At 42.8% G+C, this 18,437-nt stretch overlaps 2 protein-coding genes across 52 annotated transcripts in view; one reads left to right on the forward strand and one right to left on the reverse strand.

Moving 5' to 3' along the window:
• Positions 1–18,437, forward strand: part of MEGF11 (multiple EGF like domains 11) — a 255,052-nt gene that overhangs the window by 211,258 nt on the left and 25,357 nt on the right. For 48 of the 50 annotated variants that reach the window (XR_015275703.1, XR_015275718.1, XR_015275705.1 and 45 more), the window contains 7 exons: positions 5,450–5,596; positions 8,188–8,322; positions 11,633–11,761; positions 14,523–14,651; positions 15,343–15,471; positions 17,923–18,051; positions 18,196–18,429. Coding sequence is in view for 31 of the 50 variants with exons in the window: in XM_086848746.1 (XP_086704872.1) it covers positions 5,450–5,596; positions 8,188–8,322; positions 11,633–11,761; positions 14,523–14,651; positions 15,343–15,471; positions 17,923–18,051; positions 18,196–18,429 (1,032 nt within the window). In the remaining 19 variants the exon portion in view is untranslated. The remainder of the gene's footprint in view (positions 1–5,449; positions 5,597–8,187; positions 8,323–11,632; positions 11,762–14,522; positions 14,652–15,342; positions 15,472–17,922; positions 18,052–18,195; positions 18,430–18,437) is intronic. The other 2 variants (XR_015275719.1, XM_086848759.1) reach the window with 1 other exon arrangement.
• The window catches only part of RAB11A (RAB11A, member RAS oncogene family), a 59,606-nt gene continuing 44,774 nt past the window's right edge, over positions 3,606–18,437 (reverse strand). Inside the window, exons 6-8 of one of the 2 annotated variants that reach the window (XR_015275729.1) lie at positions 14,963–15,144; positions 8,608–8,752; positions 3,606–7,182 (exon numbers count right to left, since the gene is read on the reverse strand). The gene's annotated coding sequence lies outside the window, so the exon portion shown is untranslated. Of the gene's footprint in view, positions 7,183–8,607; positions 8,753–12,035; positions 15,145–18,437 lie in introns of those variants that run through there. The other variant, XM_086848826.1, reaches the window with a different exon arrangement.

Below are 18,437 nucleotides of genomic sequence, written 5' to 3' on the forward strand. Positions count from 1 at the left end.
TGCCTTAGATAGGAATAAAGATGCAAAAAGTGATAGAAAAGCATCAAGAATTCTTTGTGAACTCTTGTTCCTGCTCTGTGAGAGCCCCTCTGAGCAGCTGATCCACAGCTTGGACAGTTCTTTCTTGTGTTCTTAGTGAATTGTCTTTTACCTTTTAGAGACTGAAGCAGCAGAGGAATCTCTGCTTAGGAAAGCACATGGATCAAATCTCAAATACAATTTAAATAGAATTTATAGGGACAACAGAAGGGTAACAGCAATTAGAGCATCAGGGAAAGACAAGAGAATAAAGTTAAAGAAAACATGAATGTGTGATTATAGATGTGTGATTATCAGAAATAAATGTACAAATGAGGAGGCCAAGGCAGGATTCAGGGTGACCTGGGTGGCTTCTGGCCCTGGTCCTGGCTGGGGGTGCTGCCATGGGACAGAGAGCAGAGGGAGGTGCCCACGAGGTGCCCACCAGTGCAGAGGTCACATCCACTGAGACATCCCCAGACCTGTTGCCAGTACCTTCTACTCCCTGCTGGGCCTGCCCACAGCCACCCACCCCCCCCCTAGGCAGCCTTGCAGCATCAGTGGAGGGTGCAGGTACAAACCACCTCTGAGGATTCATCCTGCCAGGGACACGAGCCACCAGCATTCCACATCAAAGCCAAGCGTGACTCACCAAACCTCAGGCCTCTGTGGCATTGCCTGTAAAAATCCAGTGCCTATTTTTGCATGAAAAGCAGTTCTTTCCAAAGCTATTCAAATGCCAGAAATAAGAGATTATTATGACTTCATGTCATGTTGAAAGACAGGTGGAGGAGAGCACAATGTTTGTGTTGGATTCAAATGTCTGATGAAATCATTCCTGTCATTCCTAATTGATGTTGCATCTGTCTTTAGATTGGGACTATTGAGGGGAAAAAAAAAAGCTGAAGATCTTATTCAGAGAAATAATTACAGTTATACACTGGTAGATGTAAAATTAAAGTATGTGGGGGGAAGGGAACTACGTCCTATAATTTATCAAATTCCTACATCCCTGAAAAATAATTAGATGCTGGGCAGTGTTCAGGCACTGCTGCAGAGGCTGCTGTCAGGGGGATAGCAGTGGTCAGAAACAGACCACTGCTTCTCGTTTATTCCATCCATTTTTGCTCTTCTATTGTGTTTGGAGTATTAGTTTCCAACTATCCAGAGACACAGCAGAGAAACAATGGCATCTTTATTAAGAACCAGAGACGTAATCCCCAAGCACAAGTGCAATTGCAGAAGCTGGAGAGGGAAGAAAGGGAATTCTGCTTATGTCTGGCTTTCAGGAATTCTACCCTCCAAAGTCCTTCAGTGTGATGCAGTTATGGGCAGCACTAAATCTGCATTACTTTGACAAACTTTCTTGCAGCCACTGAAGATTATTAATGGAAGCAGCCTATGAAGAAGCTGTTCAATAGATGCCTCACATCCCACTTGTATGGCCTGGGGGTTTTTTCCCTCTTCTTTTTCTTGCTTCCTTTCCTGATGCTTGTGTGGATGTTGGATTAATCCATCACAGCTTGATTTGTAAATTTGAATACAAGGGCTGACTTCATCTGGTCAAACTTTGAAGCTGCTCCATGTAAGACAGACACAGGTTTCTATCACCTGCCAGCAGCAGTTGATAGAAGTGGCAGCTTCCCACTGCCAGAGGGCAGGGTTAGATGGGATATTGAGAAGGAATTGTTCCCTGTGAGGGTGGGAAGGCCCTGGCACAGAGAAGCTGGGGCTGTCCCTGGATCCCTGGAAGCGTCCAAGGCCAGGCTGGATGGGGCTTGCAGCACCCTGGGATAGGGGAAGGTGTCCCTGCCCATAGCAGGGGATGGATCTGGATGATCTTTAAGATCCCTTCCCCACCCAAACCACTCTGGGATTCTGGGATTCTCTTCCTCCTCTACCTCTCTCCCTGCTGCTTTCCTTTATCAGGATTATCTGCAGCTCCACATTGGAAGATCCCTGCCCAGCCAAATGGCTTCACCCTTGGGAAGTCTGGGCTGAGTTACCCCAGCTGCTCCCCATGTCCCAGACAGCAGCTGCTTGGCCACTGGGTAGGAAACTGTCCTGGAGGGGCAGGAGTTTGGAGCAGCTCTCCTGTGTGGCTGTCCCTCAGAACATTGCAGTTGTGCCTGCTCTGCTGGGCTCAGTTCAGCCCAGTTTGTTTGCCACAGTAATTCAGGCCCTTAGGGCTGCTTTTCCTCCCCACGCTGTGTGCAGAGGAGGTTGGTGTGGGGAAAGGGGAGTGAAGCTACTCCTGGGACTGTCAGCTAAATGCCATGTACAGAGCAGCCCAAAGGGAATCCCACTGGAGAACAGCCAGTGTTTCAGAAATCCAATATCCCAAATCCCTGCTGGGCCATGGAGAGTTTGGCTGCTGTTTCACAGACTGAATTAAAGCCACAGTGGGCTCTGCTCTTACCTGGGCTCTGCCTTACAGCAAAAGTGCAGATTTCTTGCCCATGTCCAGTGGATAACTACAGTTTAATATAATTTATATAAGTTATGTGGATTTCATTTACAATTCATCCCCCAGAACATTGTTTAAAAAGGTCTTGGAAGTGTAATTTTATACCAGTGTCTGCAATTGTGAACCACAGCCTCAGGCTGGCAGATAATTCCCTGGTATCCAGGCAGTAGAGTTTATGTATAAAACTGCTTCCTGCAGCTTCAAGGACTTCTGATAGTTGTCCTTCTAATTTCTACACAATTCATGTGAAACCAGGACTTTGTTCATAAATTAGGAATCTGTGGTTGTAACACGAGGTAATACAGAGGTGTGTCAACTTCAGCAGTTTTTGTAGTTCTGGAAATTGAAAACTAATTACTTATCAGAAATGTTCATCAGCAAGTTCCTAAATAAATATTAAAGTTTTACATTACAGAATCTTGCTGCTTCACTGACTTTGACTATAAAGTAGCTGGGAGGGATGGACTCCCCCTTTACATGCTCTCAGGTTAGGGAATTGTAAAATTAAGGTGCTTTTTCCAGCACAATTCCATAAGACTTGCATGTCCAGATGCAATTTTAACTTCTCATTTATATTTGCAATTCAATGTGTGTAGGAGCCTTCAAAAATGAAGTCTTCCATGAGAATTAACTTAGGGTAATAAAAAGCAATAAAACCTGATTGTGGCACCATCTCGATTGTCTTCTGGAAATGTATAAATAAATAAGGGCTGTAACGAGTGGCAGTGGCTTCTGGAAAGTTTCCTTTTCCCCCTTTCCATTTTGCTACAACAATCAGCTCCACAGTGACTCATTGCCTTCGTTAGGAGAGGGAAGACATCCCTCATTACTCATTACCAAAGGAAGGACTTTGCTGCTGCAAGGAACAGCCCTGGCATTCTAATTCAGGTACCTTCCACAAGAAAAGAGTCAGCGTCATTCTTCCCCAAACTTTGTCAAAAGAGACAAAATAATGCTGTTTAATTGTCCCTGTTTATAAATAGCCCATCCACAATGACAGATTTGTAATTTTAATGCTGCAATCAGGAGGAAAAATGCACCTTTTTCTGTGTTTGTGTCTGAATTTCACTTCAGGAAGCTCACGCTGAGACCCAAGGCTATAAATGATCATATATATGTATTTATAAATACAAAACACATTTATTTATTTCCAATTTATTGTCTGACTTTTTAATTACAGAGAGCTGTGGATACAATACATAAATGCACATACAAAGCACTTGTTTAAGTAATCCAAGGATATATTTAATTTCAAAGGGAGCAGGGAAGACTCTTTAAAATAATTGTTTTTCTTGATTTTATTAATACAAATGTTCCTTGTCTCTTTTCACAGTCCCTTTTTTCAGATTTATTTACTTGATATGAAGGAATTGAGCTTGAATTAAGTTTTTACTGTATTTTAATGTGGTTTTTATTAAGCTGTACAGAATAGTCCATGCCTCTTTATAAATAAGCTAAGATCATGTATTACTAGAAATCACATTTCAAACTGTACTTTTGCCAGACTTGGTTAAGATTTTCTAGGAAGGGACACTATAATTGTGTGATTAATCTTCAGAAAAGGGAAATTTTGGCTCTGCAGTATTTCTTACTGTGTTAACTTCAGAGATTTATAAAACCGACTTGAAACTGCACTGTAAGTGTGTTTATAATGACTTTTAGCTGATTTAATAATCCTCAAAGTTTGGTGACCGTACAGATCACAGCTCCCCAAATGCAGTGCATTACCTCTAGCATCCAGATGAAGTTATCAGAGTGGGAGGAAATGACTGGGATTGTGTTTCTGTGCTAATCCAGCCCCTGGGCTGCTTTGATCCCATTGTGCAGCGGGACGTGTGCATGGGTGATAAAGAACATCTCAGGTTGGGGATGGTAAAAACATCTCAGGTTGGGGTTGGAGCCCAGCTGGGGTGTGTGTTACCCCTGATCTTGGGGCCATGCTGGTGCTGGGGTTGTGTTCTTAGGAACATTTCCAGGCCAGTTTCTGATCCATTTTTGCTGCTGTTATCAGTGCTCCTGCCAGTGCCACTCCCTGCAGCTGGCACTGCTCAATGTCCCTCTTAGTTCATGATCCTGCAAACCCATCCAAGGATCCTTGATCATACAAATAACCCTGCTAACTGCAGGTATTGGTACTGCCTTATCCCAGTGGGGAGAGAGAGAGCCTCTCGGTGTGCAGGATCAGCTCCTTCAATCACGCTTAGATGTGACAAGCCATGGCACAAGGCTGTTTTTAAAAGTCACCACTTTAAACAAAACCACTTGAAACCATGCCAGAAGGCTCCTGTTAACCAGCACCCTGGAAGCACTGGGAGCTGGAATGGCAGGTCTCAGTCTCTGTCTAACATGCAAATGCTCAGTCTGTGCTCACCTGTGGCCACTTGCTGGATCAGAACTCAGTTCATTCACACACATCTGGGCAGCTCTTGGTGGATGTGGGGCATATGCACAAAACACCAGAGCACAGAGAGGAAACAGAACACAAAACAGAGCTGAATTTACTTGTGTTCAATAATCCAAATACTGAACATGTTTGTGCAAAATCCTGATTTTTCTTTTTATGGTCTTCCAATTCACAACAGGTAAGTAATCAGGCTTCAATCAACTGCCTATTTCCAGACAGTTATTTGAGCTATTTTGTGACTTTAAAGCAATTCCTGACCTTCATCTCTTGGATGACATGCAGAGTTTCTTTAATGGTGCTGAGGACTGAACAGGCGCCCACTAACACAGAATTCACCTCTCTGGCATTTTCTTAATTTTCACTTTATTAAGCAGATAAAAGAGGAGCTGTTTCCTTCCCAGACTCCCTCACTGGCTCTGATGGACTGTGAGGCATCAGTCCAGCCAAGCATTTCTTTGATCACCAAGAGGAGTAAAAGTTGTGGGAAGCCTAACGTGTGGCTTTATTTACCCTTATATACCTTATATCTTTTATATCCTTATATATTTATTTAACCTTAGGCATCCACTGTGACAACATCTGCACCCAGGGCCGCTGGGGACCCAACTGCTCCATCTCCTGCAGCTGTGAGAACGGGGGATCCTGCTCCCCTGAGGATGGAACCTGTGACTGTGCACCGGGATACAGAGGACCCTTGTGCCAGAGAAGTAAGATTTTCCATAGCTGGTAGAGGCAAGGCAGGTAGAAATGCTCTTTTATGACACCAGACAGACAAAACCACAGTTTCTGAGCTGCTTTAACCCATGACTTCCTAAGGGTAAAAAAGCCTGAAAATGCAACTTCATCAAGAAGTCAAGGCTCTCCTGCACAGAGCTGTGCCTTCTGCTTCTTCTGATCTGCACCTGGAGGTCACAGGTGACCTGCAAGGAGGAACAGCACCTTTACAAACCAAAGCTGGCAGGACACAGATTTGCAGTGAAGTCAGATCTATTAAACAGAGTCAGCCACCACCCTTCACATAATGACAAGTGGATGAGCATTGGCATCAAAATAACAACGCAATGTTTTCTTATATACCAGAAAAAGAAACACAGCAGCCCAAAATAACTCCTGTTTGATGCTCTGCTGCTACATATTAAAATGTACCAAGCAGATAAAAATCCTCTCATCTGCTTTATCTGGGAAGCTGCATTTGCCCCATAGGGACCCCAATTCGCTGATCCAAACTACACCAACCATCTTCCCATGTAAACAAGAAGTAAATCTTGTTGATTTGACCATGTCTTTCTTGGTCAGCATTTCTTCTTTCTTCTTCTTCTTCCTCTTCCTCTTCTTCCTCTTATTCTTCCTCCTCGACATTCTGCATGCCCAGTTCATATATCCCCTTTGATTTCACCAGTTACACTTGACATTAGAACACACTCATCTCTAAAAATAATTTGCAGCTGACAGTTTTTATTTAAAGCCATTATAACAATGACCTCTAGCACTGCTGTAGTTAATGGTCTATAAGCATTTCCATTATAAACCCCAATTTCCAGGTGCTTCAGCATATCTGTGTAGCTGTAAAACCTCTCACCAAGGCTAAAATGTGGTGCTCAGAGCTTCAGGGAGATGAGGAAGAAAATGTTTTACAAATTTGAAAACCTGAAGAGTGCAAAACTTCCAGAAGTTAATAGTTTCTGACCTTTCTGAGATGAAAGAAACCCAGTTTAGTTCTGTCAGCTGCTGGCATGCAGGCTACAAGAGCAAACCTTGTGGCCAGTTTGCAAGGCAAGGAATCAGGCTGCTCCCTGAGGATGTTTGCTGAGGATCTCATGGGGAGAAATTTTCCTCCCCACTGGGGTGATCACAGAGGGATCCTGTGGATGCTCCTGCTCTTGCCTCTGTGAGGCCTGGCAATCCAGCTTTCTTCCACCTCTTTTCTGGGATTCAGGCTCAAGAATACCTGGTGAACAGGAGACCTTGCTAAGCTTGTTCTCAAAATCATCCACATTTTTCTCTTAGAAATTCATTTAGAAACAGAATTTAGGCTGTACAAGGCAGAGCTGAGGATGATACTGAAGGTGATACTCAGCCAACTTGTTCTGTCTGTGTAATCAGGATTACATGAGACACTGGGATGCTTTAGTGCTCTTAAGACTGCAGAAATGTCTCCAGGAATGATCCAGGTTGTTTTATAGCTACTGCATCATCAACCAACCTGTCAGCTAAGCTCCAGCTGGAAATGTGCAGTGGGGTAAGAGCCTGACATCCTCTGAGAACATACAGTCCAAGAGAAAATTCTCATTTGCTGGAAAAATAGAACAGACATGATTTAGTAACCACTGAGCCAGAACTATAGAAGAGAGAATCACAGGAGTAAAAATAAAAACATATAAAGTTATTTTTACTGTCACTTACTTCAATTTAACATTTCTTTGTGTTATCTATTGCAGTGAATGTTTAGACAGTGGATGTTTTTTCACTCTACATACTCCGCGAAGCAAAAATCTGCTTTTAAAAGAGCTACTGAGCTGTAATCCTGACTCTAAACCTGATGTACAAATTCTGTAATAATTTCAATCCAGGTTTTAGGCAAAACAAGCACATAAGTCATGGCAAGTTTACTCAGCTATCTGGTGTGATTACTGATGCAAGTCAGGTGATTTTCTGTGGTGTTACATAATTCTCATTAATAGATTCTGTTCATCACTTGATGGCTGTTGCTCCTGCCATGAAATGTGTAAATGACTGCCCCAGCTTAGCACAGGCACCACACAGCTTTTGGCATAGTTGTTTTGACATAAAATATTGATTCCTAATACACCTTCTCTGATTTCTTGACTCAATTTCCATTTCCTTCTGAGTTTCTGTTGTCTGTACCCATGTGCCAGTGTTTCTTTTCCTATCTACCCTAAAGTCTTTGGAATGTGTTATTAACCATATCTGCAGTAGGCTCTGAGGTCTGGAACATCTTAAACTCCTGTTTTATCAAAGATTTCAGGTTAGAGAGACTCAAATGAGTGTCCTGAGAGAGAGAGGCTGCTGAGAACTCTGCTGTGGTATTAAATAGCCAAGGACTTCCATGAGGAAGAAAGGTGGGAATGTTTGAACACAGGAGCAGTTTTACCCAGAGCCTGCACTTTATTAGACATGGAACAATCCAACAGGCCTCATCATTTCAGCTGTCCGCAAAATTGTGGTTGATAAATTAAGAAATATTGGTTTGGGATTAAGACAGACAGAGAATTATTGAGCTCTCAGTGATGAGAAAACGTTGGAAAACCTGTGACAGCTTGGTTTGTTCTGTTTTCAGTTTGCCCCCCTGGGTTTTACGGCCACCACTGCAGCCAGCCGTGTCCCCAGTGCGTGCACAGCAGCGGTCCCTGTCACCACGTGTCCGGACACTGCGACTGCCTGCCGGGCTTCTCCGGCCCTCTCTGCAACCAAGGTACCACCCCAGTGCCACCTCCCTTCCTGAGTGGCTGTGCCTCTGCAGCGAGTCCCATCCCATGGTTTCTGCCTTTTTGCCTTGTTTCAGCAGTTTAGATCCCAAGAAAATCTTTATTTCAGAGGGAAAAGGCTAGCAGGTACTCAGTCACCCTCTTGTAAATACGATGTGCTTCTGGTTTCATAAATAAACCAGGTCTGCCACACTGGATTGAAATGACTGTGGAATGGGACACCTGCTGTAAATACATCAGCATCCAATGGCTTCATTTTTCTTGCTCCTCACCTGAATGTTGACAGCACTTCATGTGATCTTTGCAGCAGGATGGGGAGGTGCCGGTTCAGGTAAAGGCCAGCTCAGGCGAACAATCCCAAGCACCCAGTTGTGCACAAAACCTCATTTCCACCATGCAGGACCTGGCTGGGAATAGCTAAAACCATGGACACAAGTGCAGGAGACAGGAAATTTACAGTGAGGCAGAGAAGTGAGTTCATTTTCACAGGTGAAGAGGAACTTCAGCTCCCCCAAACACCCATCACCTTTCTGTACCTTTGAAAGTTCCATATTTAAATCCATGTTTCATTTTCATCCTAAAAATACCCACAAAATCACTCAGCACTCTCAGTTGCTGTGTGCTGCAGTGGAGGTTTCTACACAGATATTTAAAAGAAGTGATTTGTAGTGGCCACTGCCCCTGTGAAGTCACCATCCCTGCCAAAATTGAATGACACTTTCAATGACCTGCTTTGCAGTAAGTTGGGATTGCAGGCAGCAGTTACCCAAAATCATTAAACATAGATTAAGTATAACCATGGTTTTTTGGGGTTTTTTTTTTCCTGTGCTGTATAGTCAACTAAACATTACACTAATTAATTTATTAAAATGAACGTATTTCAGTGAATTTGTCCATTTTATGTGAAACGTTAGCCAGATTTCAAAGCATAAGCAGGTCTAATTATCCTCTTAAGAAAACTATTTTATTTTTTGCTCAGATGTTCAGCACTTCTGGTTTTACTTTGAAATGTTGATCTATCCAGCAAATTAATCTTAAAATATTCATGTCCTAATTAAAATCAATTTGTGTTGCAGTTTGTCATAATGAGTTAACATGTAACTTTATTTTGTAGAAAGAAAAATGCTAATTAATTTTCCATTAGAAAAACGTGAAATGAAGATTTCACTTTGGAATTTTTATCTCCTTGTGCCACTGGCAGCAGGAACTTTCTTCCACCAGCAGTATGTGCATGTGAGGAGCTGTGTAACCCCCAGAACTGCACAGGTTGACTCAGTTGTGCCAAGGATTCTGAGCTGAAAACAGCTAAACAGCTGTTTTATGAATATCTTTCACAATCATGGAGCAAGATGGGTTGATAATAACTTGTTATCACTGCTAGAACACACCTGACATCCCACAGGGACTTTGGGAGTCCCACTTCAGAGCTTTTTGAGCTAATTAACATCCCAATCTGTGCTGTACAGTCACGTTGCTGCTGAAGAAAGCAGCATTAGGCCTTGTTTTACAGCTCTCTAAAAATGATTGAGACATTTAAAAAGTGCTTGAATTTGGATCTCACATATTCACAAGAGTCACTCTGTCAGTCCACAACCAGGTTGTTTAAATTAGGGAGAACAACCATTTCATCATCCCTCTGTGCTGACATTCCAGAGGGCATCATCCCATTTCCCAGAGACAAGAGGAGCTCCTGTGGAGGGAACCCCTCTGCCAGCTCTGCCTGTGTGCACAAAAGCACCAAAGTGTGACCTGATCCCTTTGCCAGCAGCTGTGTTTGGATCACAGATCTTGCCCCGATCCATCAGTATTCCATGGTGCAGAACAAACCAGCTCCTCTTCTAAGGAAGTCCTTTGAGAATTATGGTTTTTGTACATACAAACCCCAGCCTTCATCAAGGTGGTGCTGCCAAAGCACCACCCTCCATCTCAAAGATGCCATAAAACAGTGCCTGGTAGGGAAAAAAACCATAGAACAGGAGCTGGAAGGGAATAATGGTGTGGCCTGTCCAAGAGCCTGGGCTGACAGATCAGTTCAGGTTTTGCTGTCTGTGATAGCAGAGCTCTGCTTTCCTTCTCTCTCTCTGCATTCTCTCCATCGTGGCTGCTGTATATTGTGTTTAGTCTTATCTCTTTTCACTTAGGAACTGTTCTGTTTAGCACACAGTGTGAAAGCCAAACCCAACTTTATCCACTCCTACAGATAAGTCCTATAGAAACACAAGCAGAAAACAATACTCTGTTGTAGTAAGAGCAGAGGATGGCATATTATATAAAAGCCAATGAATCACAGCTCAGGATTTCAATCTGTGGCTGATTCACAGTCAGGATAGATTGAGGTCACCTGCAGAGACTACTTTTGAGAAAGTGAGAGAGGCTGAAGTGGTAAAACAGCTGCATAATTCAGGCAAGTGCCTTAATCACTTTTTTGACATCGCTATTATTTACCAGGATACAAGTCCAGTTCCATTTGTTACTCTCTTTGCAAAGATGGACTGTATGTTTTATCTTGTTTTGAAAATACATCTGTTTTTGTCAGGGAACACAGCCAATAAGAGCCCAGAAATGAAACATTTCATTCATTACTAAGCAGAGCTTTCCATCAACTTTAACTTTAAAGATTTCCAATAATTTGGTGGGAGGTTGAAGATCTACATGTCTATTAGTTTCCTGTCACTGTGCTTAGGATGTGAGAAGATGACTCTGGAAAAAAAATTTATAGAGTTTCTTTTCTTCCAACTTCACTTAGGTGGGCACACAGGGAGAGGTGCTGATTTTGTTGGGATGCAGCACATCTGTTAAATTGCTCTCAGTCAGATATATAACATACATAAATATATATGTGTGTATCTATATATATATGTGTGTATGTATATATATATAAAAAATCCTTGGAAACCAGAGCAGTCCCAGCCACTCACTTGTGGCTGCTACTCACTGAATTCTCCTCAGTTTTTCTTGTTCTCTTCCTCTCCTAGTGACCCCTCTTCTCTGTTTTTTCTCTCCTCTTGTCATCCTTCCATACTGTCCTTCAATAATTGCAATCTTCTGACTCTGTTGGCCTCATTTTCCAGCAGAAAAACGGATTTTGATATGACTTTTTCCTGTTGTTTTTACTCCTGGGATGCAAGCAAAATGGGCTCCATTACTTTCTGCCTTTTCCTGCTTTCCAGAGGAATTTTGTTTCATCAAAGAAAAGAACGTTGTAATTAATTTTATCTCTAATTGCTAAGTGTCGAGTCCTGTGATTTCCTCACATTCCTTTTGAAGAGGCTGCAATAAAGTGCTTTGTGTTTTCAGTGTGTCCCAGTGGGAAGTTTGGGAAGGGCTGTGCCGAGGTTTGCCAGTGCACCGAGAACGGGACCTGCAATCCCATCGATGGATCGTGCCAGTGCTTCCCGGGCTGGATAGGGATGGACTGCTCCCAGAGTAAGTAAAGGGCCATTTTCCCACCTCTGCCTTCAAAGATCATATTTTTGTGTTTGTTTGGTGCTTTCTGAAAGTTAAAGACAGATTCTGGGGAAATCCCTGTTGTATTACAACCAATGCCTTACTCTCTTTAAAGCTGATTTCTTTTAATTAATCTAAGTTAGCTTTGGATTGAATTAGTTTCTGCATTTGGAGTTTGCAGAAGCTGTGACTGGCTTTTATTCCAGGAAAGGGAGGTCACAAGCTCTTATCAGAAAAGAAAGCTCCATGCTCCTTTTTAATTTCTAGCTGGATTCCTTTTTATTTATTTTTTTTGAAATCATTTTCTTTCAGCTATTACATTTAGACATTATTAACCAGTAAATGTTTTCATGTACCAAATCCCTAGAATTGAAAAATTAGGCGGCTGAAATATTTCTATTAAATGTAATTTAATTGTAAAAGTCAATGTGGCCTTGTAGGGATGAAGGATTTCTTTCTGAAAATTGCCCAGGTAGAAGATTGGCATTTGCTGATCCCAAAGTGTCATTTCCTGAGAGCATCCCTTAATTGAAGCTGGATCACAGAGGGAGGCAATATCCGATCATTCAGAAATGTTACTTCATATTCAGGATACAACTAGCATATTAGACAGCATTCCAGAGTAAAATATATTAAACTCCAAGTGATAAAGCAGGAATCGGATAAAAACAGACAGCTGTAATTTTGCTTTTATTGTGTGTCTTCCACAGGCAGAATATTGCTGTCAGTCAAAAACAGCAGGAAAAAAAAAAGGAAAAAAAAAAGACAGAAAGCTGCACATATTCCTCATTACATTTAGCCATCTAATTGGGAAATGTGTGTTAACCTTGAAAAGAGATGCTTTTCCTTACAGAGCGAGGCAGGCCAGGCCAGCAGGGCTGGTTTAGGAGGCAGGAGCTGCCTGTGGGCGCTCTGTGCTCTGGATGAGCAGAGGAGGATGGGTTCTTTGCTCAGTTACTCCTTGCACACAAAGGGAACCTCTCCCAGGGTGACCCTGTCCCACTGCAGGCTCCCCTGGGCACCTGACCTCCCCTCCTGGGCTATTTCTGGCCCTGTGCTCCCTTAACCTGGAATGACCTGGACTTGGAGATAATTTTAGCTCTGACTCTAGAGCCAGTTCTGGATTCATTAACAGCTCCTGCAGCTCTGCCTCAGAAAGGCAGTGGAAAAGTATTTCTGGTTGCTTGTAGCACAAACACTTCAGGCCAAATCCTGCTCAGCTTTACGTTGTGTGAGTCCAGTGACCTTTTGTTTGATTTACGTCATGGCAGGGTTTTTTTGGCCATTCAATCTGGCTTTAGAGGTGTCTGTCAAATGCCAGAAACTTCCATTTATCATCCACAGAGCCATTGGCATCCATGGAAATAGGCCTGGTGTCTGTATTTTTCAGGTTTCCTGGGAACCGTGCCTTATTAATTCATGTCTTTAGCAGGAAGCAATGAAAAGTGCTTTTTAAAGCAAAAATATAGTTGTTATATTGAAGGGCTATCATAATTTTGGATCTTTTAGTCTGGCACTAATAACTGTAACTTACTGCATTCATTTTTGGAGGGAGGCTTAAAATAACTTTTTTTTTAATGTATTAATATTGTACTTGTTGAAATATAAAACAGACCCGGAGATTTTAATTTAATATTAGCCCCCAACAACAAAAGCAATCTGAATTTGTGGATGGGAATTCATACTGGAAGAAGTTTTCTTTACATTTTTACATGATTGGAGTAGCACTCTATGCTTCAAATGAATGTGGTAATTTTAGTGGTTGATTGCATAGCAAAGTAAACCTGAATAGCTGGGCTTTATTATGCAAGAATTCCAGCATGTCAAAAAGAAAATTAAATTACCTCCATATCCTGCAGCCCTGCCTAACTTGTCCTCACAGATAATGCCACTGAGGCAGGGAGAGGAGCCACAGCCCAGAGCGGGGTCGTGTCAAGGGTCACTGGTTCACTGCAGCAAAGAGCTGATCCTGCCCCCTGCCCTGCACAGAGGATCATGGAATGGAACAATCCTGGAATGCTTTGGCTTGGAAGGGACCTTGAAGCCCATCCCATTCCACCCCTGCCATGGCAGGGACACCTTCACTGTCCCAGGCTGCTCCAAGCCCTGTCCAACCTGGCCTTGGACACTGCCCACCCTCTCAGGGAAGGAATTTCTTCCCAATATCCCATCTAACCCTGCCCTCTGGCAGCAGGAAATCATTCCCTGTGTCCTGTCTCTCCAGTCCTTGCCCCAAGTTCTCCCCAGATCTCCTGGAGCCCCTTTAAGCCCTGGAAGGGGCTCTGTGCTCTCCCTGGAGCCTTTCCTTCTCCAGGTGAACATTCCCAGCCTGGCTCCAGAGCAGAGGAGCTCCAGCCTTTGCAGCATCTCCGTGGCTTCCTCTGGACCTGCTCCAGCAGCTCCAAATTCTTCTGCTGTTGTTCCTCCAGGCTGGAGGCAGCTCTGCAGGTGGGGTCTCAGGCAGAATCCCCTCCATCCACCTGCTGGGAGAAATCCCAGTGCCAGGGGGAGGTTACAGGGTGGCACCAGGGTTTAGAGAGCAATTGGTGGCTTGGAAGGACCAGCCACTGTGCAGGAACAACTGCTCACTGTCCAGGAGTCACTGCCAAGCTCAGCAGGGCAAACTTCTGCCCTTGCTGGTGTCTCACAGGTTCTCCCTTTATTGTTGCTCCTCCACAGCACTAACTCAGTATCATTGCTTTCTTTTTTGTCAGCTGACAAATGTTTTTTATTTTCATAGCTTGTCCCACTGGGTTTTGGGGCCCTGATTGCTTTCATTCATGCAACTGCCACAACGGAGCACTGTGCAGCCCCTACGATGGAGAATGTAGATGTACCCATGGTTGGACGGGGCTCTACTGCACTCAGCGTAAGCCTTTCAGAGACAGGGAACCTGTCAAAGTGTGTGCTGCTACCTCGTGTCTCTTCCAAGTATTGCAGTTTCCCCTGGAAAATCCCATGCTCCTTGCTCCTGATAACCTCACATCACCCCGAAAAAATAGTCCTGAAGCTTTCCAAGGTTTTTTATGCCTTTGGCACTCGGTAAAGGAGGGGGAAATCATTTAGATTATTGATTCATTGTTAGAATTTGCACAGACTGTGCAAGGCTTGTTAATGCCTCAGTATTTGTGGTCTGATTTAGGAAAGTGTTAGAGATTTCTCACCCTAGTGCCAAATTACCAGTATGAAAGAGGAGATCCAATTCTGGTGAGCCTTTTAAGAAGGTTCTTTCACTTGCAAGTAATTGATTGATCCCTGGTCTTCCAGAGCGTTTCTGTTTAGCATCTTCTTCGACTTCTTGAAAATTTAGTTTGTATAGATGGGTCAAGTTTTCATTCTTCTGAAACACTTAAGAGGCAATTCTGTAAAGATGAGAAACATTACTTCAAGAAAATTGGCTGTCACAGTATCTCTGCATTTAGACCATCAAATAAATGTCATTAAATATACAGAGGATGAAAATCCATATATTTATAAGCCCACATACTTTGTGCTGATAACACATCTGAGCCTGGCTTTCAGCTTATTTTTTACTCTTTCCTTGTTCTGATTGCTGAAAGGTTGCCCAGCTGCTTTTTATGGAAAGAACTGTGCCAATGTTTGCCAGTGCCAGAATGGAGCCGACTGTGACCACATCACTGGGCAGTGCACGTGCAGGACGGGATTTACAGGCAAACAGTGTGAGCAGAGTGAGTACCAGCGACCTCAGTCCTCTCTTTCTCCAGAGAGGGGAGTGTGTTTCAGAATTCCTGCACACACAGGCTCTTAAATGAGGTGTTGATGTCAGCAGGACAATGACCCCAGGCACCTTATATAATCCATAGGGAGGAGAGGGCACTTCTGGGAAACTGAGCGGTCTAAGCATAAAGAAATTCAATGGATCCCTAAAAATTGGGCCTTTCAATCCCAGGCTAAAGTGAGGTGAGAGAAGGCAAATCACTGCACTCAGTGCTGACTGGATGGGGCCTTCCCAAAGAGCTTGTACCTGATTAATGCACACCCAGCCCTAAAGCTGCCTCAGGCCTTGTGAGTGCTGCTGAGAGCAGCAGCCCCACATTTCCCAGTGCATGGAGACAGAAGGGTTAAAAAGAATTAGTCTTTTCTGCTCTCTGCCTTCCGAAGAATATTTGGGATATGGGGCTTCCCCACAGAAATTATGATGTAGATATGGACCAAATAAAGATTCATCTTTACAGTGAAAGCAGATCAAGGGAAACAAGGTCGCTTGCCATTTTGGGAAGGGTCTGTGTTTAGCTTGAGCACTGAGAGTTTCACAATGAACATCAATCCCCTTGCAAGGGACCTGGAATGTCTTACTGGAATTGTTGTCCATGTCCCACTGGAATATTTAGCAGGCTGTACCAAATGGCTTCTCTAAAGAACACTGAATGAGGGTCCTGGAAACTGGATGTGCTGTAAGTGGATAATTACCTGTTTGTCCAGTGCAGTAATTCACAAGGAAATTCTCACACACTTACAGGGATTCTAAACACAGGTGAAAGCCACCTCATCTTCCCAAGGCATTAATTCCACAGGGTTCCCTCACTTTTTTTGGCAGTAAGGTAATTTAGTAACATTCCTGACAGATTTGCAAGGGAAGGCTTTTTAGCCTACGTGGATCTTTATGGAAGTATTTGTGCATGGGACTTAATTCATAAATATGTTTTTGCACACACTTGCATTCAGTAAAGTGAGTATCTCATGGCCAAATTTGTCTGTTCATGGGAACTGCATGTGGCACCACTGTAACTCTGTAAGTGGCCAACTCTCTGGAATTTGGGGACACCCTTTACTGCAGCCACAATCAAAACAGGAAACTAAAGAATCCCACAAAGAACTGCACAATAGCACATTTTATACAAGGAGCTGCTTTATTATTTGACCCTTGTATAAAGCCTGAGGCTTTCTTCTCTATCCAAACTACAAATGTATTTATTTACTTGTTTTTCGACTGTTTAATCTATAAGAATCTCTTCATTAAGGCGCCTTCCTTCTCCAAATCCTGCTGAATGGGCAGTCACACTGCATTGCAGATGAAATGCTTAATTGCAGGCATCATTTCTGTGGTGCAGTCCCAAAATTTAGGCCTTATTCATTTTAAGTAGGCTGCAGGCTAATAAAAGAATGAGCATTAATTGTAATAATTTTATTTCTTTGTTTGAGTACCAACAGACTAAAGATACAATTTTAATACACACTGCAAATCAATAAACAGATACTGGATATGGTTCTCTACTTAATATTAAATTTTGGCTACCAGAAGCTACTTTGAGACTGACATTGTGGAGGTGTTCTCATGCAATGAAAAACATTTGCAGTGACACACAAGGAGTCACATCTGGAACAATATATTCCACAGGATCATAGCAAGGGGGCAGGTTTTCAGTAATGCAGCTTCTCCATAGAAATAAGTGGGATGTGACAGACATTGTTTCTTTCAATTTATTCTTGAGTAGTGCTTCCAGAAGTACAGTAAGCTGCCTACAGATTTATTGTAATAGCCCATCATGGTAATTGTATGAATAAATTTCTCAGCTGGACATTAAATCATTTTGTCTTTGATAGAAACACAAAGACAGGATAGAAATTCCTTCAGCATTAGGAATCCTGACACCAAAGCAGAGCAAATCAACCCATTCGCATGCCCAGTTCTGAAATTCCACCTGCAATGTTCTGTTCACCTCCTGGCACTGGTAGGGATGAGTAGGAAAGCATGTGGGGTTTGTTTGGTAAAGGCTGTTGGGTTCAGAAAAAGGTTCATTAAAACTTTTCTTTGCAACTCCCCCCATGAAAAAACCAAACAGGTAGGTTGGTGAAGAATGCTGAGCTCTTGTCTACAGCTTCTGAGCTCAAGTTCTGTTAAACTCTGAACATTTGTAATATCCATCAAGTCTTCTAAAGCCTTTGTACCTGTCACTGATTTCATTCCATGAATTTTCCAGAAAGTAACAACTTAATAAGTAACAAACTGCACAAAGAATACATTTAGCTTCTTATTTATACTGATAATTTCACATTAGGGTGTTGTCCTAGAGATCCTAAAAGCTGGGAGACTTCTCTACTGAATTTCCCATGGCAAGTGTTGTGCCCATTCCCAAAAACAGTAGAATTCTTTCCAATGTTTTTCTTTGGCTCCCCAGAGTGCTCTCCAGGAACATTTGGTTATGGTTGCAAACAATTGTGTGAGTGCATGAACAATGCAACGTGTGACCACGTCACAGGCACTTGTTACTGCAGTCCAGGCTTCAAAGGAATCCGATGTGATCAAGGTACAGTGGAATTCTCTCTATAAAATCCCTCTCTCCTTCTCTCTCTCCCTCTCTCCAATGATGTACTTGCCTTAAAAAAAACCAGTGTTTCAAAAATGAAATGCACGATTCAATTTACAATGTGTTATGAATTACTTTTAACAGCGGCTCTTATGATGGAAGAATTAAACCCCTATACTAAAATTAGCCCTGCTCTTGGATCAGAGAGGCACTCAGTGGGAGCAATCATTGGAATTATTATTCTCCTTCTAATTATTATGGTCTTGCTGGCACTCTTTGTGTGGTATCGACGGAAACAGAAGGAGAAGGGCCATGACATGCCAAGTGTATCTTACACTCCAGCCATGAGGATGACTAATACAGATTACTCACTTTCTGGTAAGGGT

The sequence above is a fragment of the Cyanistes caeruleus genome, chromosome 13 (genome assembly GCF_971803275.1).
Source record: "Cyanistes caeruleus chromosome 13, bCyaCae1.hap1.1, whole genome shotgun sequence".
NCBI classification, from domain to species: Eukaryota; Metazoa; Chordata; class Aves; order Passeriformes; family Paridae; genus Cyanistes; species Cyanistes caeruleus.